The sequence below is a fragment of the Phaethon aethereus genome, assembly GCF_964289735.1.
Source record: "Phaethon aethereus genome assembly, chromosome: 5".
Classification (NCBI taxonomy): Eukaryota; Metazoa; Chordata; class Aves; order Phaethontiformes; family Phaethontidae; genus Phaethon; species Phaethon aethereus.
In genome coordinates, this window is record NC_138579.1 from 57299577 (window position 1) to 57323640 (window position 24064).

Consider the following 24064-nt stretch of genomic DNA (forward strand, 5'->3'; position numbering starts at 1 on the left):
TTCTCTTGTTGCTTTTCTAAAAATAGTGTGGCATATAGCATTGTGTGAGTTATTTTAAGAGAACAAAAACATTTGCAAGGTTAAAGGTTCTGCTTTTTAATAAATAAATAAAAATAAAGGTCAGAACTGTATCTTGGCTTATTCTTTCCATGAAATTCAAACTCCTTTTAATCTAGAGTTTTGCCCCGAGCAGAATGCATTCTGCTTGGTGCAAATGCTCTTTGCTCCAGAGAATTCCTGTTGAAACAAGCCATTTTAGGTGGAACTGGTACAAGCTTCAGACTCTCTACAGTTTTTCCCACTAGCCACATCATAGAAAGCGAGCCTGGAAATCACCCCCAGTTGAATTCCAATGTTTCTGTTTAGAATATCTGTTGCTTCATGCAAGATCTAGACCATTCAAGTAGTGCAAATGAATTCAGAGGAAAACCAGAACATTTTAATGCCTAATTATTTTTAGTGAGCTTGGAGAATTTTAATTAAAAGTTAAGAGAGCTCTCCAAGCTCTTACAGTTCTAATTTTATCATATTGTGGAAATCTTGTCACTGTGAAAAAATGTACAGCAGTTGGCAGATTTACTTGGTTCCCTGTCCTAAACAAAACTGTAACGGTAGGTAGTCAGATCTCAGTTGCACTGCCATTATGGCTCTTGCAAGAAAACATCTACTGAGCTGACTGCCTTTTGCATAGAAATGTACTTAGGAAGGCTCCTTTGCCCATTTTTTGTTTTTCTTTTTTCCTTTTTGAATTTACAGTACTGCCTACAGGTTGCACTAAGAACCAGGACCACGTTCTAATTAATGATCAGGAATGTGCTAGGTGTTCGATAAAACCCTCGTGACATATGCAGTCTGTGCCAGAAATGTCACAGCCTCAACAGCCAAGGCAGACAGAGGTGGATAGAAATGAGTCAATATGAGAGGAGGGAGTAAACGACTGGCCAGGATTATTTTGTTCCTTAATGACAGGAGTAAGATATAGAATTTAGGAGTGATTTTTTTTTTTTTTTTAAATAATTTGCAGTAAATGCAGCAAAAGTAATTAGCAGGTTTTCCTGTTCTAAATGTCATGTTGCTCCTTTTTGTGTTGTGATTGTATTTTTGTTTTTCAAGAACTTGGATTTGGAAAGCTTGTTAAATCAAGAAAATTTTGAAAAGTTGGCCAAGGAAATCAGTTTACTGGCTAACAACAAGTCTGAAATGCCGTATATTGTAATTTTCTGTTAGACCACGACAATTAATTACTGTACAAGAACAGTATGGAAATTGAGAAGGATGAGATGAAATTCCCCTGACCTGCCTCTCCACTGACAAGATTGAAGCCAAGCTGCTTATAAGCAAGAGACAGTGGCAGTACATTGCAACTGTGGATGTTAAGCCTTCAGGCTGATTTTTGATTAGTTTTGTATTGTTGCTGTCTCCTTTTCTTTTATTTAAAGTTTATTAAAACAGAAAAGGATAATTTGTGTTTGAAAGAAGAAAAAAAAGTAACTATGGCAACAAAAGATCTATTTTAGTAACATTACACAAACTTTACATCCTTGGATTAAAAAAGAATAGATAGTACCAGCCAGCAGTTAAGTTTCTGATAGTCATGGTTAAATTATATTTTTATTTCTTGAATCATGAATGTAAATGTAAAGTCCTTAATTTAATTTTGAATTGTTAGAAGATTATAAAATCATGTTCAAAGTGAATTAAATTAACCTTTTGCCTTTCCCTTTCATACTAAAATGTTAGCGTTTGTATATAATTTTAAAATACGTAATATGAAGCACAAAAATTAGAGAATATTTTCATGATAGAGATCTATGCTAGGTGGTTCTTTACCTCGAGGAAATCTGATGGGCAGTAAACTCACAAAAGGCATGTAAGCAAGCTGTTGTCATGCCCTCAGAGATGGATCAGTTAATCAAAGGCCCCAACACAGGTATATTAAAATTCATCACCGAATTTATAAAAAAAATACTTATTTTTCTGAACAATTCACATTTTTTATGAATGATCTACTCATAGCACCAATGGACCTGGTGTTTTAGTTTAATTGTAAGTAACAAACACTGACTAGGTTAAATCTAAATTATGCTTGACTTTTATTCAGGAATATTTGTAGAGTACTGATTTTATTGAGATTTTTCTAGTCGGAACAGGATTTAGTGTTCTATGAAGAATACTGAAGCAGACCTTCCTCTTTCTGATGCGTGATGGGCTGTGTTGTTATTTTTACTATTTTAGATGTCAGGTCCTTAGCTTCACGCACTTGAAAATAGCACATTTGCACTTGAGGCATGGGGTGAGATGTGCAAAGGTACAGTAGGGAGCAGGGCAACCAAAGGGTAGGCACCATAATGTTTATTTGCAGGTTACTTGGCATTGGGGGCAAAAAAGCAGCTCTTCTCCTGTAGAAGATTCTTCACACTGGAATCCAGTGTGGTAGGCCTCATAAGCACACAAATGCCTGTCCCAAGAAGTTCATAATCTCATTTAACATTCTTTCAAAGGAAAAAAAAAACAACCCACACAACATTTTTTCTCTAACAAATATTTCGCAGGTGCTGACAGTGTAATTCCATTTGTGCTGTTTTTCTCATGATGTAAACTTGAATGGGGCATTTGGGGGTTGGACTAGATGACCTTTAAAGGTCCCTTACAACCCAAACTATTCTATGGTTCAACGATTTGAACTCCTTTGACAAAGGCTGATCCAAAAGACACCTTTTCTCCTGATGGCAAATAAATGTAATGAGAGTAGCTTAGAGAATATAGAACATTAGAGGTGGAGGAACTTGCGTATTGTTATATAGTCCCAAAGCTTGTAAAAATACAATCTTTTTATATTTAGCAATATCTACTCAATTGTAATGGGCTGTAACTATAGACTATAGCTCTCAAACAGAGACAAAGTTGCCACTGATTCTGTAGTATTGTTCTTCTAAAATGCAGAAAAGAAGTTTATCCTCCTCCTGCTGAGGATCTGATCACATTTTAGAATGGTTTCTCTTGTAGCATGCCTGATTTCTCTTCTAATTCCTCTACCTTGTCTTTCCCAGTGCCTCTTCCCTTGAGATGTAACAGTTCAGATGCGTGTAAAAATATGTCACCCATACCTTTGATTGAATTATATTTCTGTATTGTTTATGAACTTGCTATGCATTTGCAATCATTATTAATAAATCAATGTGCTTTTGTCTTCTGTCACAAAGTAATGCATGTATTCAAAAAGAATTGTATGCAAAACAAGTCATGTTTTAGAACTCATATCATTAATAATTATCAGTTTGCAGTATTGTTACAACATGTTTTGAGGGAAGCTTATTATAAAAGAAATAACAAGGCACTGCACGGTAGCAAGAATAAGACAGTTCAGCTGATCACTGGTATAGGTGCTATAAATATGCCAGTCTGTACTATAGTGTTTTATTAAGTCTCAGAAAGTCAAAGCTGATTTGAAATAATAATGTCTGACAGTCAGTGCTTTGAAGTTTTGCTGCTGCACTCTCACATTTAGGCTTTCTTTTATGTATGACTTTACCATAAAAAACAAAAACACACACACGGCATGAACGCTTTTTTCCCCCCCCATATCTGTATTTCAAAGAAAGTAATAGGAGGCTACTTCAGTGAATTAGAAGGAAAAAAAAAAAGGAACAACCCCCCAAAATCGATGAGGATAGGTACGGGCCACTGTAAGGTCATAGAGTATTCATGTAAGCTATAGCTGGGGTTGGTAACTTGTTGAAGACTGTAAAAGTGAAATTAAAAGAAAAAAGGGAAGAATAAGGAGGGGACAAGAGGCAAAAGCTATCCTTGATAGGGACAAGATGACTTTGATTCAGTCGGAAGAACTTGACTGCTTGGCTGTGATAGCTAACACACTCGTTCTTCATCACCGGTTGTGCAACAAAGAGCTGGATTCCATCCATTCCATGACTGATTGATTACCCAATGGACAAATGTTAATTCTTTTCATCGAAGCTTTGTCATTGTGGAGAGATCCTTTTCATCTAACACCTAGGCTTTTTTTTGCCTCAGCTTTTTTTTTTTTTCTGCTTATTTACCTTTTAACATTCTCTTCTCATTCACCTTTGCAAAACTGTCATGTCTAACAAGATTCTCACAGTACTTTAAACTCTTTTAGTCTACAATTAAAATTGCTAACAAAGTATGTAATAAACCGTGATATTAAATAATACTGAATGATTTCATTTAGTCACCTCAGTCTAATTATACTTAACCTGTTTGCTGTCCTTGAAAGAAAATTTTTCCTAGTTCATAAGAGAAGGATATAAAGGATGAGAAGCTGTGTTGTTAATATAATAAATTGCTCCAGTGCAACTGCGTGAGTTTGATCTTACATGTGTCAGTACAAAATACACTACTTTGCGGCATAAGCCCAACTGTGGTTTCTAAAGTCAGCGAGAAGAGCTAAAAATTTATAAATGCTAGTTTCTTTCTTTGCTTCTTTTATAATTGTCTTTTATAATTCTTTTATAATTGTCTTTAACAACAATACCCCTTAATTTGAAAATGTCAGGATCCATAAGGTTTTGGAACGGTGCTGAAGCATTCTCCCTCAGTGCAGGGAGAATGATGCAGTGCAGATGTGAATTCAGGCTTCTTCAATGCTCAGTGCTGGATTCTGAGTCGATGTTTTGTTTCTATAATGAATCAAATCAGCAAATGAATCAATATGAATGAAGACATTTTACTGATGTCAGAAGATATCTTTGTAGATTTTATATTTATGTAAAAATTAATTTTCAGTACAGAAAGAAGAAAAAATCCCTTTCTGATTCACAGCCCTTTTCAAAATGTGTGTTTGTGAACACAGAATACAGAACTTGAAGGGAGACATGCCTTTCAAGTAAAAGCCTTTATATGTAATTTTGTGTCTAATGTGGAGGACCTCCAGAGAGCTTTAACATATATCATTATTTGAAATTGTAAAAATTATGCAGATTAAACCTGCTAATTGAAAATTTACAGGAATTTCAAAAGAGATATTTCTACAATAGTATAAGAAAAGTTTATTAAAACACTCATTGTGTGTTTTTGTAATCTTCCCAATAACAAAATACAGTAGCTATAAATTGTGTGGTCAGATCTATAACATAGACTTTGAATGAGATAGGAGTGTTTGAAGAAATGTTTCCTAAGGAATTTTCCAGTCATTTATAGAGATAAAAATTGTGACTAGCAATGTGGTTATATCAAAAAGAAGGCACAGAGACAGACCTCTTTTCCACTCCAGTTCTTTCTCAGTCTGTCTTTAGAAATATGTTTTTTGCCCTTATGTAATATAAGAACACTACAGATAAATATGGGTGTTCTTAAGAAGAGTAAGAGGAGAAACAAAGCAAGTGCTTTTGAGGAAAGTATTTTATCAACTCGTCTGATAGTCTAATTGTTTCTTTTTTTTTTAATTTATATGTTTTTCTTTCTTTGTGTGAATCAAGGGAAATATCTTCGTTAAAAAGCAGTGGAATAAATAAACTATAGCAAACATCAAAATAAAACTCTAAAGCTCTTTTTTTTCAGGGATGAGGGGTCTGAAATTTTGGCAGGGGAGAAACACAGAAACATCTTTTTAAACTAATGATGATATCACAAAAAAGGACAAATTATAATGTTCTATTGATAATTGATGGTTATTTCTTGATTCTTCTATTATCAGGCCAGAACTCATAAAAGTAATAAGTGCCTGTTATTGTTAAAAGTAAATTGTTATTATATAACAAGTATTTTAACACTGCCTATTGCAACTTACAGCTCCTTAATTTTATCTCTTTCATAGAAAGATATAATTAGTAAATAAATTATCTTTTCTACTGAAATATTACTTCAAAAACATTTATGAGCTGTGCTGTCTTTCCACGGAGGCTTGCACGGTATAAATGTGCTGCAATTAAAACCTGATCTTTGATCTTTTGGTAGTTACAGTTTGGTTTGCTTTCAACTGATTTTTGGGTTTTTTATGTTTGTTTGTTTGTTTGTTTCTTTCTTTCTTTCTTTCTTTCTTTGAAATGAGTGATGCTAATGTGAATTTTTACAGTGAAACTACTTGCACCCTAAAATGTGATTGGCTTTATGACCTTTTATTTCCTTCCTTAAAATTCTCCCTAAACCTTTAACTCCTCCTTTTGTGACCTCTTTGAATGCTTCTCCTCCCTCTGAGTGTTTTTAGAATCCTCTGAGGTGGAACAAACTGTTACCCGTCGCACTGATGTGTTCTGTGTTGCAATTCTTAATCTGGGCTTCTTGCTTCTGTTTTTGCTGATGTGAGTGCCGCTCACTCTGGGACTGCTGACATGAGAATTTGAGCCACAATTTGGCCTTAATCTGCCAGTAATTTAGCGGTAACTATGTTAGGCTGAATTCTGTCTTCTTGTACACCCCAGTGTTAATTCTTAAGTGACTGGAGTGGGATCAACAAATGTTGTCAAAATTTGGAACATTATTAGTTATTTAGAAAGCACTGTATAAATTGATCTAACACGAATGGCAGCTTGCTAGGAGAGTTTCTAACAAGCTTAGGTGTATGGCTATCCCAGTGCATGCACTAAGAAATAACGTGCTCAGCACCACCCAGAGTGATATGTAGTCTTCTAATGAAGGCTCGTTGTGAAGATTCATTTTAGGACTAAAGCTGCATTTAAATAATGTGTTTGGTATCTTGTGAACTGGGCATAAGGGTTTCCAAGGAGTTTAGCATAGACATTGTTGATGAGTCTGTCTACCAATGAAGGTAAATGCATAATGTTTAATGGAGATTCTATTACTACTAACTAGGAAGAGAAAATAAGCGTTCGATTGTGTGTAAATTTTTCTTGATAATTGTTTATGAATCTGAATTGCAGTTCTTAAAGTCATAAAGTTCTAGATCGCAACATAAACCGTAAGAACTCCCAGCTTAAAAATCACCTTTTTAAAGTTATCTGGAAGGTTATGTTTAGGTTATTTAGACTTCAGAGCCAATTAGTTTAATTTAGGAACTGAAAAAAAACTTTAGATTTTATTGAAATCTCTTATGCTCACTATCAAGTTTTCTAGTGGAATTGGGGACTGATTACATGAAACCTGCTAAGGCCAGTCTTCTACTTTCTCCTAAGTGTAATGACTTCAGTGTCAGTTTTGCCTACAGGAGGCCTCCCAGATTGGGGCAAAGATTTGAAATGTATTCTGAACTTCAGATTCTGAAAGCGTATCTTCTAATCATTGCATGTTGTTTATAGTGTACTGAGAAATTTTCTGATACTGTGAACATCCAATATGTAGAGTGCTTTTATGAATTCCATGGAGACATTATATGAATAACTTTTGCATTGACATGGGTATAAAAATGGGTTTCAGATGTCACTGTGTGCCAAATTTCCAAAAAAAGCTTCTATATCTTCATGTATAATTTCGAGTGTACAATCATTCTCATATGAAAAAGACAGAATTTGTATATACATTGGCAATCTATGCATGTAAATTGGCAGTTAGCATGCATAAATCCTGAACGAAGTTTTTCTTTCAATTAGACCCTTGTTAAATCCATAGTAACTCCATTAACCTCGGTGGAATTACTTTGGATTTAAAATGCAGTTAAATGAGAACTCCGTTTGGTTACATTTCTTTTGAAACTATGGTCCAACTCGAATAGAGGGAACAGTTTTAAAATGAAGGTGGCACCTGTTTTCCTGATGTGTGAGAATATATTTGATAATTATTCTTTTTTTTTTTTTTAAATAGATTCGTCCTGCATGGAAAAGCTACTTTCTAAAGACTGGAAGGAGAAAATGGAAAAATTAAACACAAGTGATCTACTTGGAGAAATTAAAGGTATCTCACTAGATCAAATTTTTAATTTTGCAGATATTTTTAAAAGGGGACCGAGATTTTTCAAAGTTCACAAAAATAATAGAAATAACAATCAGAACTAGAGGGTGATTTCCAATTTCCAGTCAATTCACCCTGTTTCTTAATGTTTATCTTTGAGGTGATGGATGCGTCTGCCAAATAAGTAAATTAGAGTATGTCACAATCAGTTATAGGAAGTATCAAGGACGTTATCACAAACACCAGCTTAGTTACGTTAGTTCATTGACATTAGCTGTATATCCCTGTGACCAGAGAAAGAGGAAGAAACATCTTGAAAACATGGAGTTACTAGTACTTGGTACTGTTTCTTCCCTTTCACTGAACATGAAATTCAGTGTTTTTGATTAAGCAAAAAATTAAAAAGGTGTTTTTTGTGCCGTGAGAAAGGGTCATAAGGTGTTTTTGAGGAGTATACAAGGTACCTAAGATATATATCTTTTCATTGGTATAATTTGATTAAATAGCAACTACAAATGTGTGGCAACAAAAAATCATGTGCATCATATGAATAAATCTTTACTAGTGTGAAAAAAAAAGATACTGTTTGCTGAAAATTAATGCTTAGGATTTTTACATTTCTACCAGGGAAACTTAAGATAGTTCAAATTTATTATTACACAAACAGATGAAAGATTGGCCCTTTTTAACAAGTAAGTTATAATTGGTTCCTTCAGCTGATTCAGGACCAAAATCTGTTGGATTCTCGTGTTGGATTTTTTTTGGTAGAATTATGACAATGCTTATATTTTAGGAAGGTAAGAAATCCTATAGTAATGTCAGTGGCAGAAATACAGTATGCAGTTTTACAGGAACATGTTAAAATTGACTGTAATAAAATCCAACAAAATTATGTTTTGAAAGCACATTCTATTTAAATCTGTATTGTCTCTTAATAGTGTGGAAAACATTGAATGCTAGTTTGTCCATTAATTGCAGAATAGAGCTACTTAGTCTTTAAATAGGAACTACTCGAACGCTATTAGTGAATCAAAATTAAAGGAGGTGGGATCTCTAACAATGCAGAATAATGTTCTCTATTCTTTTATATGGCACAAAAAACTTTTTCATGAGCTTTCATTTATTTAAAAAAGTTTGTTTTTCTGGATTTATGTTATTCCTTCTATTTCCTTCATGTATATATATTCACTGCAGAGTGAATGGGTAGAATTCTAGCTTCAAATCCTTTTCTCATCCACCTACAAAGCTTTCTCACTCAGATTTGGAAGAACTGTCAACTCATTCAACTACCTTTCCTGGAGGTATAGTCTATTAGCTGTATAAAAAGGATCACCTGATTAGGCTCACCAGATTTATGTGTGTCCATCATTCAGTTAGTTTCCACAACTTACTTCCTGTGTCTCATGCCTAGAAACCTATCCTTAAGCGGTATTCCTCTCCACTGCTAGCTGACTTCCAGCAAGGTGCAATACTGAATCTTTGTTACTGCAACTGCTTTTAACATTTTTCATGAACAGGCAAAAGTGCAAAAAAGCATGCACAAACATGGACGATAAAGGGCGGTTGCTGTTATGTCGTGTTTTACACTTAAAGTCATTAGGGTAATTTTATAGTAGAAGAAAACAATGTGCAGAGTTACATAGCAGGAGTAGTGGCAGAGCTGAAGTAGGACTCTTCCTTTGGGCTCCCAAGCCAGTGGCCTAGCTACTGTCTCCAGGCTGGTTAGCTCATAGCTGATAAAATTGCCATCAACCTGATAGCATGGTATCATATTAGCATTTGTGTGCCTTAAATAATGTCAGAAAGAAAAAAACCCAAGCCAACAATCTAGCCTATGGCATCATGAAAACCAGATTACAAGAAGGAAATAAGGCTAAGTAGGGGAACCAGAGCGATTTTAATCTGACAAAGAAGCATATTTAAAAAACAAAAAATATTTTCAGTGTTCAAGGTGGTAGATTTCCAAATCATGAAGTTCGTTTCCATAATGCTGAATGAATTTCCAGTTAGGTAACTGGCAGGGCATGCTGAGGTCTGAAAGAACTACTTTGAAAATGTGTTGTCTTTGGGAGGTCAACTATATTTTTCCTTAATTTCCATTAAATTCTAAATCAATTTATATAACTGGCTGATATTTTTGGCTTTTGTGCAGACTTTCTGCTCATGGTACCGAAAGCCTAACTTAAAGACATGAAGCAATGCAGTAAAAATAAATAAATGAGGTCATTAGGGAAAAAAATCTTGATTATAAGAAAGTGAGGTGTGGTCCTGTGAGGAACTGCTCTTTGCACTGGCTGTTACTGGGAGTTGTTTATTTTAGAGAGAAGGCGTTGTTCTTGCTAAGGATAACCTGAGCACATACTCTTCCTCTGTGTCTGCACAACTACAACCCTCCCCCCTTCAGTGAAAGACTAGCATCTTGGTTGTGGGAAGGCAGTTCGCTAAGAATCAGTGCCAGAAAAAAGGATGAAAGCAGAAAAAAAATGTACCACTGACACAAACTGTTTCTATTCATGTTTGGGAAGCACATAGACGAGAAGAAAAGATAATTGGCTGAGAGAAACAAATAAAAATGGTATTTTCTTGCTTTATCTTCTATATTTAGAACACAATAGGGTTAATCAAGATATAATTATAAACTGTATCTATTAATTCAAACAATAGAAGCCAATACAAAAGTAACAAACAGTGAATAATTTTTTTTTCTCTAAGTGGGATTGTTCTTGTTCACAATTACTCTTGCATAGTGTGCTTCATTTGTAAAACTGCTTTTTCTGAGTTTCTTTATTAGGGTTTCAGTTATTGATAATGGTCCAGATTCTTCCTTGAATTCCAGCCAAACAAGCCATTGACTTCAGGGAGGTTGCATGAAACTCAGAGGAGCATTTGGCAGAATGCTTTGTAGCCAAATTCCAGTGGTTAAATAAGTCTGCTTGTTCATTTGATATGTTTATAAATGAAGCACATAGGTCAAATTTTCAAAGGTCTATGAAGCAATTGAGCTGAGTTAAATGACCTGCTCACCTGGAAAAAACCCCACAGCTGCCCATGCAAATCATTTGATTGTATGCTCTTTGCCAGTGTGTGCGTGCAAATACATGTATTTAAGGTATTACAAGCAATTTGTTAGGCTTACGTCCAGCTTTTGCATTGTTGGTTTTTTGTGTAAAAATTAGGATCAGGAAATACTTTCCATTCTAATTTCTGTTATGTATTTGAGTAAATAAAGTGGTGGAGGACTCTTTTCTAGATTTCCAGATACTTGGGTGCACAGAGTTCTGTCCTCACCCTTCCTCGCTGCATGTATTTCTGTTGCTTAGTTATCTAGTTTTTCTTCAGCAGCCACAGCTAGGCAGAGTAGCATCATTTATCACTATACAGAGTCTGTTTTAAGTTTTCTGTTTCTGTTCCAAATATAAATCTCTGGAATAGCATAGTCTTGCCTGCATCAGGCAGTTGTCCTACTGAAATATCCCACAATGGTCTTTCTCAGCATGCAGGGTCTTTGAAGATCAAATAAGAAAGGTCAGTCTTTAAGTAACTTAAGCAATGATGTTATCATGAAAGGGTCAGAATTGGTCTAGCAGTCTTACAGAAGAGTTACTCCTGGGTCACCGGCTACTGTGTTGCAGGTTAGTTCTCTGGCTTCCACTGGTGGTGTTTACAACTGGAACTATCTATATTTATAGGCATTGTGACTTGAATGTCACATGCTGTCTTTGTACAGTATACTCTATTTTGGGACGCGTAGTGATTGATGTCCATGGCTTTATCCAACACAGAAGGCTGTTTGCATCATGTTTCCCATGCTTATTCCTTCCCCTTTTATATCTGCCACTTTATTAAAAAGAGCCTAAACCTCCTATTTCATGTGACGTATACATTTAATGGCCACAAAATATTTGGATAGGTGGGAGGTAGCATGCCTGTTTCCTAGGAAATGTTGAATTTAGTAAAATGAAGCAACTTCACCCACTTGATAGTCTCCTTGTGAGATACACTATAAACAATATGGAAAATGGTATTTGTCCCTGGTATTAGAACACAGGAGAGATGGAAAGAGGTGTTTTCTAGGAGCACTTTTCTGTGTGTGCATTAATGTCTGGAAGGGAACAGTGAGGCACAACTGTTTGAATCTAGTGATTTAACACTTTCCATTTTGGGAATAGTCTTGGAGAGAGTGCTGCATGAATGAATCCTTGAGAAAGTTATGGTTTATGTGTTTTTACAGTGAATTAAATCTTTTCTTAAAATATGCATGATTTACAAAACATTTTAAAATGCTATTTTTGCTTCCAATTTGTCTTCACAGATAAGCTTTTGGGTGTTTCTCGATGCACTATATAAAATGTGAAGACCATTTTGAGGAAAATAAAACTGATGTTTTCCTGTAGCCCTGACCAACACTGCAGTCTAGATTTGCAGTAATTATTTCTCAGTATAATTGCTGAAATTTCTTTCTCATGAATTCTAAGGGTATATAACAGTCTGCCTTATAAATATGTATAAATAAATATATATAAGTCTTATATCACAGAGGCACTCAGAGGTTTTTAATTATGTCACTTTGTATGGCTATAGACATTTCAAAGCTCTCCTTTGTGCTCTCTGTTATAAACGTATTTTATTTCTTTTGAAGTCTGTGTGATATACATACTAGCAATTAAAAACCCAGCTCAGGCTTTGAGACACAAGGTCTTCTTAATTAAAACTCAAACAAAAGCTACAAGCAAAAGCTCCACTATATGATTAAGGTCTAAAGTGTTATGATACATTAGAATCATTGTTAACTGCTAGGATTTAAAAAATCAATACACAGGAAAAAGGATCAACTGGTTCCAATTAGTGAAACCAATGAAAGCATCCAAGAAAACATTAACAAAACAATGCAACCCAGAACCCCTACACCCAAATCCTTAAGAAATTGTTCCTGATTAGAAATATACCACAGGCTATAAAGGTTTCTCATAAAGTATTTATTACCATGACCCAATGAAGTGATATGTTTATCTTTATGTTGTAGGTCTCCAAATCAGAGAGATATTTTTGTTTTGCCATTTCTCAAGCCATTGGCACTTTGTGTAACATGTTACAAAAGCTACATTTCCAGGTCTAAGCTGACCTTCTAAATTAAGTGGTACCTTGATACTTGAATGACTGAATATTTCGTAAGCACTTTCAACATTTAATGTTTGCATTCACTTCTGTCTGATGTGCTTGAAGAAGGTAATGGATTCCAAAATAAAAATATTTTGGTTAAAATTACCATGCCCCATTGTATCTATTTGTTATGATTGAGGTACCGATATAGTTAGACTAATCACTAGTGTGAAGTAGATTAAACTATATGGTCTTATGTAATCTTGACTTTTTTTGATATGAATTACTTTTCTCCAGATTCTGGATTTAAATAGACATACCCTGAACTGTACAGGCGGAGGGTTGTCCTGTGGAAATGAATGAGACTGCTCACTGTGCATAGTTCTGTTATTTAAACTACGCACATGTAAGTCTTGGCAGGATCGAAGCTGTACGTAGCAAGAAAAAAAAAAAAGACGTAAACGTTTTTGTGGCTCTGGTGTTTTGGTCAGAGGGTTATATTTCAGTGGCACCTATCACGATCGTGCCTGCTTCTAATGTTAAAAGTTAATGACTATTAGCGTTTCTAGTTCTTAAAACTCCACAACTGTAAATTACATTGTAATCAACCTTTCACATAAATCAAGTTCTCCATATTGTTGAATACATTTTATAAATAATATCAACCAGGATGCATGCAGTATATTTCCAGGCACATAATGAATTTGTTACTTACTGCAATCACATATATCTATATTTTACCTTACCATTGTATGTTTTTAAGCTTAACAATTCAGGGCTAAATATATGAACCCTGTACTGCACTGAAATCAATGGGGCAGCTCACTTACATGATGTGTTCTGCGGAACTGTGTCCCAAACAGAGTACTAAGGAATAGTATTAAGGAATAAGAAGGATAATGATGCTAATAATAAGGAACTTGAAACAGCAATACATTTATTTGGCACATTAGAAAAGAATACATTCTGGAATTTGATCCGTTCTTCATTTGTGCGAATAGTGACAAGAAAATGTATAGTATTAAACAGTGTTTATTTTCAAATGCCATTTAATTTTTTTAACAGAAGAAGGGGTGAATATAAACTAAAAATGACAAGTAGGCTTCCTTCACTTTTTCTTTGAAAATTTGCCATTTTCTTCTATTGGTAGGTTGTTTTAGTATTGTGTGTGTATATATATATATGTATTTTTTTTTCCATTATCTCAGTAATTGTTTTCCTTAATAAATACAGAGTCTTTAACTGTAGTTGAAAGGCTTCTATGTTGAAGAAGCCTATCACTACTTGGAACTTGAGGCCTTCTCTTCTGACAATGGATGCCAGTGGCAAATTTCCTTTTGACTCAAGTCCCAGCTTAGTCGCCAATGAAGTAAGTTACCTTTAGCAAAATAAAACTCCTACTGAAGACAAATATACAACTTATGAAAAAGCAAGTGCATATGTAGGAGTTTGCAGTGCTAAAACAAGAGTGGAAGCTCCATTTCTCAGGTTTCATCATGTTTCAGTGCTTTTGGCTTTTTGCTGCTGTAGACATATGAAGTCAAATTCTAACAAATGAATGAATGTAAGCAGTTCTCTAGAAAGATGCAGATAGGCACAGTACGGAAAGGACTGAAATTTTCTGATCAATTTGGATTCTGTGGAAACCTGTAGATGTACTTTCTCGGTCTTCTGTTAGAGGAGTTTCATATTAAGGAAATCTTTGATTTTTATATTGTCAGATATAAAGAACATATGGTCCTATAGTGTTCTGTCCGTATGGATACTGAGCAACCTGGGGAAGGGTGTAAGGAAAGGGCAAACAGACAGTAATAATTCTTCAATATACTCTTCCAATTTCCCACAAAATACTATTAATGAGCTTCTTGATTTATAGGTGGTACATTTGGATTTAATGGCCCTTGATAGAATTATCACCTATGAACATGTCAAATCAGTTTTGAACCCTTTAATAGACAGCTGGAAAGTCTGTGGGGATAAGCTCAGCAGTTAACAATATGCTGTGTATTTAAATCTAATACCTTGTAGGTGTCCCCTAGATCTTGTATTGTAATGGACAGGGAATGGTTGTCCCCTGTTCATCTTCTCTGTTACACTACATTCAGTTGTCTCTTCTCCAGGTTGAAAAGTAAAATATATTTAATTATTTGTTCCTTATATGAAAGCTGTTCTGCGCTTTGGCCACTCTCATCACCCTTCTCTGCAGTTAATTTGGAAAGAAAACTTTTGCACAAAATATCCCTATTCAGAGCAACATCAAGCTTTGGCGCCAATTAATGAGAACATTTGTGGCAATTCTTTTCACCTCAGTTGGTTTTAATCTCTCTTTCTGAATAGGGAGTCTGTCTTGAAGTGGGGTCTTGATGTGTGGATGTTCTGTGGTAATGAAAGCATCCTGATGATATCAAAGATATCAGATTTTTTTTCTTGAGAGATACATAAAAATACCTCATTGGGAACTTTACAAAATGTGGACCCAGATGTGGCTCAGAAATGTCATCTGTAAAACTTAAGGGGCATAGCATTAATACCAAGGAAAAATGAAGTATGAGCACATTTGGGAAACTCACATGCAACTGAGAATAGCAAGAACATAATGTGCAATCTGACACAGCCACTGCCACAAAAGCCAAAGCTCAATGAGGAATAGAAGAAGAAATATAAGAAGGGTTGTCCTCTCTAAACAGGTTGACCCTTTGGAAGAGGTTAACTATCAGTATTATTTTCAAGAGGCCTTGATTTGTCTAACTGTGTCACCTCACTTCAGATCTGACCCATGACATCTGACAGTTTTCTGCCCAAGGGCAGATCTAGCCAAACTGTGCTCATTTGCCTTGTTTTTACCTCCTCCTGACAACATTAAAGTGATTTTGGGCTAATCAGGATCCACTTGCTCCAGTCAGGTCATTCACAATACTGCCCTTTTACTTGTTGAGTGCATTGGTCTCAATTCACTGTCTCCCTTGTATCTCTCCTCCAGATATTTATTTTGGATTAAAGTAAATAATTTCTCTCTTTTCCACTCTCTCCAACTTTTTTTGGGGGTTTTAACATGATTTGCCAAGAGAGAAAATTTTAAAAAACATGAAGTCTCATCAATTAATGTGAATATATGAATTGTAAAGCAAATTGAGAGCGCTATATTGAAACAGTTTCCATAGGAAATTTGGTTGAACAGAGGAAACAGAAATAGAAATCTATTACGGACATACCCTGTCCTGATTCCATGAGTTTAACATAGGTATTACTCTCTGTGTTAATAAAAGTAATAGTTTTATACCCAGGCAGCTTGATAAGAAATGGTTCTTTGTCATTAGCTCTCACATTGAAATCCTGTTATATATACTTTTTTTACCATTTTTTCTTTAAATTACTGTTAGTTTGACCTGCAAATCCTAATATTTACCTTATTTTTCATCTCTGTATCGAGATGAATTAACAAATTTTAATGTTAGTCACATTGTCATAAATGTTCTTTAAGAGTTACACAAGATTAACTGAGACTTGCTGAATGGCTGTTTAAAATTTGTTGCCCTGTAGATAGCAATAATGAGAGGCTAACACACTCATGTTGGGAATGAATCCTCATGTCTATTAAGATTTGTTTGAATAGGTTTCCATCACAACAGGTGCACAATTATTTTATGAGTAAAATATTATCAGCCTTCCAAATTAGCCAGGGCAAAATGCAAGTTGTCTGATTAAATAATCAAACCCAATACTTAAAATGCACTTGATTTCCACAGGAATTTTAAGATGCTAAGTCCTAGTCTATCAGTGAAACTGTGATTGTTTGCAGCATGCAAGTAGCAGCTTGTAGAGTATCCTGTTTGGTGTGTTTTACATAATTCATCCTACATTATACAAGACAAAACCGCTAAAAAAGCATGTAATAATACATTTTACTTCTAGTCAAACAATTTTAATCTACCAATGAAGGTATTATACTGTGCATTAAAATCAGAAGAAAGTGGGCCTCTAATGGAAAATAGTTTGAAAGTGTTCTGCATTCAATTAGGAGGCACATCAGTTTAGAAATACAAAACCCTGTGTTGTTTTTTGAATAATTTAGTTTATGAAGGGGGAGGGAAAAAAAGAAAATCCTCTGAATCTGAAGTGCAGCTTGCAGTGTGGAGATCACATATGTCACCAGTTATTGAATGGCTCAGTAAAAGCAGTGACTCTGAGACCCAAGAAATGGGTAAAATCTGAAACAATAGGTTCACCACGAATGGAAAACTTCACGGTGCAGCTGTCAGATGCAGATTATATACAGGTAACTGTTTGTTTTCGTATCTGAATCTGTCAATCAAGGAATGCTATGAATCAGGAGATGGGATCTCAAATACAAAACCACAAAGTCAGAGACAGCATCTGGAGAAGCTCCAAACCACAAAAATTAGGGAAGAAGCACAGAGGGAACAAAAACAGTAAATGCTTGCATGGATTCTGCCTCTATATACATTGAATTTAAATAATTGTGTTGATACATCAGTAATAATAATTGCTGATAAAAATTATAGTCCTTATTTTGGGCAGCAATATGTTTTACTAAATGTGAAATTAAATGCAATTTGTATTAATTAGGGATAATATGAAAATATGTAAGTGGTTGACATTTCCGACATTTTTAAACATACTACTGTATGTGAAGATACATCTTTTGCATTTGTTTTGACTTGGAAATATTGTAGGTTGATATATGCCCCTAATGGGTTCTGTTGAAATAAGATCACAGTTCTAACCCCTAAGATCAGAAAATTATTTATAGACAAAGTTCACCATACTTTGAAATGTAGTTACGGGATTTGATCATTGATGTAACTGTTTACCAGAGAATTGTAGTTCTCTCTGGAAGCTGGAATACAGTCTTATTACAGATACTAAAACAAAATCTACTGGTAAAATGCAGGTGGTGTACTCAGGTTGTGGGATTTCAAAAGTCAGTGTAGTGTACACAGACATTTTATATAGGTTTGTACAACCTAATTTTTTGTAAATGTAGGAAAGTTTACGGAGACTTCAAGTTTTGATTGGTACAGAGGTTTGCTAGGGAAGGTAAAGAAAATGAAATGGTCACAACTGTTCTGTGGTTTGTTTTTTCAGATTCATTCAGAATCATAGAGTTCCTTTTAACGTGTAACTAAAAGAACTTCTTTTTACCTTCGCTGCTTTACTCTGGTACCAGGATCCATTTGCCGATGTATTGTTGAGATTCTACAACAGTCACAGGATGACTGTGGATTTTCTTTTGGGGGCTGTAATGAATAGAGGGTTCCTACTTCAGGTTGTATTCATAAATTAATTAAACCTCTTCTCTATTTTGTTGTTTTCTTCACCTCCCAAGGGTCTTATAGTGTAGTTTTGGGTGTCTCAGATGAGGGTGCCCACTTCTTCTGAAATGTAAGGATTTTTCTTAAAAAGAAATACTTTAGCCTCTCAGGTTATGGTCTGCCACTTTTCAAGATAACAGTGATTGACAAAGGCACTTGCAGTCTCTCAGCGTACTTTCAGATAATATATCCCACCGTAAGACAAATATGAACACTTGGTGCTAAGTACTGGCTGTGAGCAGATCATACTGAGAACTCTCTATCTGCTGACCTGGAAAACCCATAGTCAGTCTCCATGCATGTTCAAGTTTAGTTAACTTCATAGGTAGGTAAGTCTCTTCTCTCACTTTGCCTCTTCCTGTCCCCTTCCATGTTTATTGTGCTAACAAACACTGAGAAAAACACATTTCTGAGTTATAGCTACAACTACTGAAAAGGGCTGCGGTGATAATCAGCAAATCACCTGCAACAAAATATAGGTGTTAACTGCACATCAGCTGAATCTGCCTTAAGAAATTTACATTATGACAGCTATGCCTGTGTGAAATGTTTGAATGCATTCAACATAGAAATTAATATAAAGTTCAATTTTGGAAGTGAGGGAAAGTGAAGCTTTATGTGACGAAAATGAACGTTGTTTAACTTGTTTTAATGAAATAGTCTTGACAAAGGAGAAGAGTGATCCTTGCAATAGGCCCACTCCAACACTTGCAGCATGATCTGTAAAAGGAGAACACTGCTCCTCACCGGTCAAAGTCAGATCCTATAGAGCAGCTGGCATCACCAATGCTCAGGCTGGGGCTACTGTCTGAAACGGTAACATTTATAGACTCAGTTTCTGTGATGGTTCTTAACAACCTCTGAGAGGTGTGTATTTTTTTTTTAAACAAAACTAGCGTGCCATTTTTCACTGGGTTTCTGAAAGAGTTTGTTTCCTGTTGTTCATGAACTCAAGATATATTTATTTCATTTTCTTGCCTGACAGCTAGAAGATAAGGATTGGTTAAACGATACTGTGAGAATTAGAAGGTTAGTTGGTAAACTAGGTAATGCTTTTGCCATGTATACATGTTCAGTAGTGCTCTTTTTTGTCACTTTTATGCTATGGCATCACAGGCGTAGAGTTGCGCATTTGGTTAAGCACCTGAGAAAGTCACTCCTTTTAAAGTATATACACTGAATTAATACCTAAAGCAATACTGAATACTTCAGTTAGTAAAAATCTTTATTTTTTTCATAGGGAAGTAAATGTGAATGAGTGTGTGTAAGTGTTACCTTATAAATGCATTTTCTGTATTGTCTTCACATGTTAGATTGGTATTCATAGCTGTGCAAGCTGGTGGTCTTATGTGGACTTTTGTCTGTATATGTCGAGTCCATGATATAACTGAAAGCTTACTGCAAGCTTAGCTTTACTGCAAGCTGCTGGAGGTCCCCTAAATGCAGAATATTTAATGTACACAAGAGCAGAAAAATCTCATCTTTGCTATTAGATATCAAGCCAGTAATGTAAGAAGTCCAAGATTTGAAAATCTGTAAGTGAATGCAGTCCTTGCTACTTTGAAGTTACCAAAGTGCTACTGAGTTCTAGAAAGTGATATCTAAATACCCCATGTCCTTCAGCAGTTCTTCACCAATATTTCCATTTATGACTGTCTTTATTTTGATACCCTGAAATTACAATGATAACATAATGTATTGATGGTTATATGTTAGAATTTAGCTGTAAGGGTGCAGCTGAAAACTTTCTTTTGTGCTAAGATTATTAACTATATGAAACTCAAAGTGAGCGACTTAAGGTTTTGATTGAAACATGTCAGCCCTAAGCCTGTGTACACCTTCACACAGATCCAGGTTCTCATGTCCACCAGCTAGTGTTGCACATCAGAAAAGTAAATGAAACTACTTTTATTTTAAGGAAAGACAGTTGGTAGACTCATAGATATGAATTCTCGTACAGGGAAAACAAATCTTAATAAAAAAATAATCAAATACTGTGTCTGAAGGGCTAAAGTTGCTACCCAAGAACTCAGAGAAAAAATGGAAAGGAAATCTTTGGTATAGAGAGAAAATAAACAACCAAACATCCATTTGACTCCAGTGGGAATGATAAATGGGCACACACGAACAAGGAAGAACAGGGTAAGCATATGCTTTCACACTAACATTACCCCAGCCTCTGACTATTTTCAGTTCCAGGGATTTCCTGACTCTGATGTGGTTTGCTTATTTTGTATCAGTCAACTAGATCTCTCTTACCCACTTCCAAATACTTGTCCAGTCTCTCCTTGAGCCTATATAAAACTTTGCACCCGCAGCAGCTTTTACGAAGATATTCTGTGGCTCTAGTGTCCACTGTGTGAGGAAGTGCCTGAGATCACAATGAACTGAAAACTTTTAAGGTGTTGTTATCTGATTCAGATACACTTATCTCATTTTTAAAAATAGTGTAAAATGTCATCTGAGTTAATGGGTGTTAGATGCTTAACGTATTTTTTAAAACATGGCCATAGATTTATCTGCAATAGTAAGAGTCCTAAATCCCTTTAAAATACCTGGCCCAGAGACACCTAAAACTAAGAAACCCCTTGGAAAAATACCTCAGATGCAGATGGATTGAAATTTTGATGTATATTTAAAATTAATAGAGAGGAAATCACCCTAAAATATGTTGCTGAAGTGCAAAAATATTTTTCAGCCCCAACTAGCCTTCATCTTAGTGGGCAGTATCTCAGCAGCACATTTATACTGATGTAACTTCTGAGAAACATGTCAGAAACATTACATCGAGTTGCAATATGTATGTTATTGCAGACATAGCTCATTTTTTTAATAGGACACTTAAAAGGCAGATGATTAACTTTCAAAACCAATCGAGATAACTCTCAGTAGAAATCCGTTTTCCCTCCTCCTGCTGCTTCTTCGTTTGTGGTTTTAGTTGTAGTGTCTTCTTATGAGGGAAAAATAATGATGAAATTGCAGTCACTGTAGAAATAAATTAATGAAAATGCAACTTGGACAGTGTTTCATTTTCTTACAGAGAGAGAAACAATTAGGAGGTCCTTATTTCTTAAATATATCCCAGGTCTCTTTATAATGTATTGAGTTAGAATACCGTTATAATGGAATTTAAAACCTCTTGGTGTGTTTCCTACATGCTCCCAGTGCCTCAAGATTTATTCTGAATTATCTTTAGGCTCTGCTTAAAGTTGTGCCTGAGTTCAGGTCTCGAATGTTAAATTATATTAGGTCTTTTGAATAGGCAGTGTTTATGTTTCCGTGCTGAGTGATCCCTTTTGAGTGGTAGAGTACCTATATAAGCACAACAAAATAACACGATACCACTCTCTGGTTTGAGACTGTGAAGAATTTCATTACCAGCCATTCTGTAGCGAAGGGCTGTGTTAAATGTTTTGGTTTGTGATCAACTAGGTACACACATAAATTGAATTAAGAAAATTTCCAACTGTACTTTTAGTTGCTTCTAAGAAACATCTGGCTAAACATACTCATGCTTGTGGTTAGAGTATAATTATACCAGAACACTCTTAGAATATGTGTGGAACTTCAGTCTGCAAATGTAGGCCACCTCTTTTGTGCTCTGGTTAATGTGATTTAGGAGGCTTTTCCGCAGTTAGAAAACTTGACGGCTAATTTTGTAGCATATTTCATAGGAGCACAAGCAGCTTGTCATAGAATTCTAATTTGTTCTGGAATGTGTTCTATTTATTTATATATATATAAAATAAACCCAGTGGGAACAACAAGCATAGTTTACTTGTTTGGTTTTTATTTCTCATATGCATACAGTGAGGTTGTGGTTATTTCAAAAGACATAAGATAATTCATATTTGTAGCATTAATGTGCTCTGCTGAATTTGTTTTACAGATTACTAGGTTGTGTGTAGCAGATAAGTAGCACTTTCAATTTATAACTGTTTGATTATGAGAGAAATTTAAAATACTATTCATATTTTCAAGCCTGAAGCTGCCTTTTTTGACCACCTAATGCCATTATTGATGAACATATCAATGGACCTGTTTCAGAGGCCACTGAAATAAGTGTAAATCCTTCAACTGACTTCCGTGGGCACATTCTAAATGTATGAAATGTTGTTGCTGTTCCATACATATCAAAGGCTTTTGATTAAATTGTCTCTTCTTAGATGAAGTAGGAAGTTTCTTCTTTACAGCTTCCATGATAGACAGGCTATGCTAATGTCCTTGTTTTGCAATAAACTTTGCTTCTTCATTACTTATCACCAGAGGCAATAAAAATCTTCAGAGGCAAATATAAGTTTTTCATTGATATACTTGTTTGTATTTGTAAGACATGAAAGATGAACATGTAATTAAGATCAAAATTAAAATTTATATTTAAAGTATATAAATCTTGCAGTACTAATAGTCCTCATATTTATATTTAGACATTTCTGAGTGGTGTAGCTAATAACTACTAACTAAAAACTCATGGAAATAACTTATTTAACGAGATATAAAAAGTAACTGCAAGACATCATAAGTCAGAGTACATTTCACAGGGGCACATCTCCTGTGTATGTTGTGCATTCTGGATGTAGTAGAAGAAACGCACTTGGGTTACGATTTTGAGTAGAGGAAGAGAGGCAAGATTCCTAGAGTGTTTTGGAGTGGGATCCTCAGTGTTAGCTTTAAGGCAAATGAACTCCAATAATAATCCTAATATGTAAATCGATAGCCTTTTTATACAAAAGCTGCAATGGTACCTATGGAAAGGATCTCTTCCCTTCTTGCACCCACAGAGAAAAGTATTAATTCCTGTCCCTGTTCTCATAGACCTTTCTAGTACACAGATGCTCAGGTACAATATAAGGCACCACATTGTCCTCCTTAAAACTAGATTAGCCCTGCGGGAAGATACAGTGATGACATATTTTTTCACCTGGTTTGCACATGTCCAACCACAGAACTATACATAAAAGCTGTATGGACTTCAGCTGTCACCTTTTCTTACCATCATGCCATATAGGTAGTTATAGACATTACAGTGCAAAGTATTCCTCACTATTTACAGAGAAGAATCCTGTTATTTCTGCAAATACTGTGACACAAAAACAGAAAAAAAAATTAAAAACCTTATTTTCTATAGCTTGCTGTTTAAAATGGAAAACTTAATTAAGACATACAATTCTTTTTCATCTTTATTAATCCATAGTTTAGACAATGTGAGAATACTGAAAAAACAACCAAAAGCTTCTTTTACATCATGAACTTTTTTATGAAAGACAAATATTGGCTAATAGAATCATAAGTAACTATATTCTATTATATAGGGAAATTAATGTTGTCTAATTCATACAAGTTATACTCACCAAATGAGATACTGAACTAACTTACTCTCAGCTTCCTTCCAGTCATTTATATGCATGTACATATACAATTCTCTTTCCAGAACAAGATTAGATAGAACACATACTCAGTTCATCCCTGTGATTGAAGATACAAGTTTTAATTGGAGAGCTCTTCCTTCCAAACAAGTGCTTTTTGCACTCGCACCACAACAGGAAGAAATACTACTTTAAAAAGAATGAAAAATTGTATAGATCACTTGGGATCATATCATGTTTACATAATAAAAAAATAATATTCATTTTGAAGAGTATCATAGTACCCAGAAATCACTTGTTAAAGTTAAAATTGAATATGGAAACAAAATGATTTTTATCCAGCTGTACGCTGTTATGAAAGAACAATCAATGAAATAGAGCAATTTCAAAATCAGTCCTGAATTCTCCATTTACATTTTTTTCTCCAGCAGACTCCTAATCTTT

The 24064-nt window shown here is 35.0% G+C and overlaps 1 protein-coding gene across 3 annotated transcripts in view; it reads left to right on the forward strand.

Moving 5' to 3' along the window:
• SOX6 (SRY-box transcription factor 6) overlaps positions 1–24064 on the forward strand; it is a gene marked incomplete at its 5' end in the record, with an annotated part of 229949 nt that overhangs the window by 49462 nt on the left and 156423 nt on the right. For all 3 annotated transcript variants that reach the window (XM_082000010.1, XM_082000011.1, XM_082000012.1), the window contains one exon: positions 7735–7824. In XM_082000010.1, coding sequence (XP_081856136.1) covers positions 7735–7824 — 90 coding nt within the window. The remainder of the gene's footprint in view (positions 1–7734; positions 7825–24064) is intronic.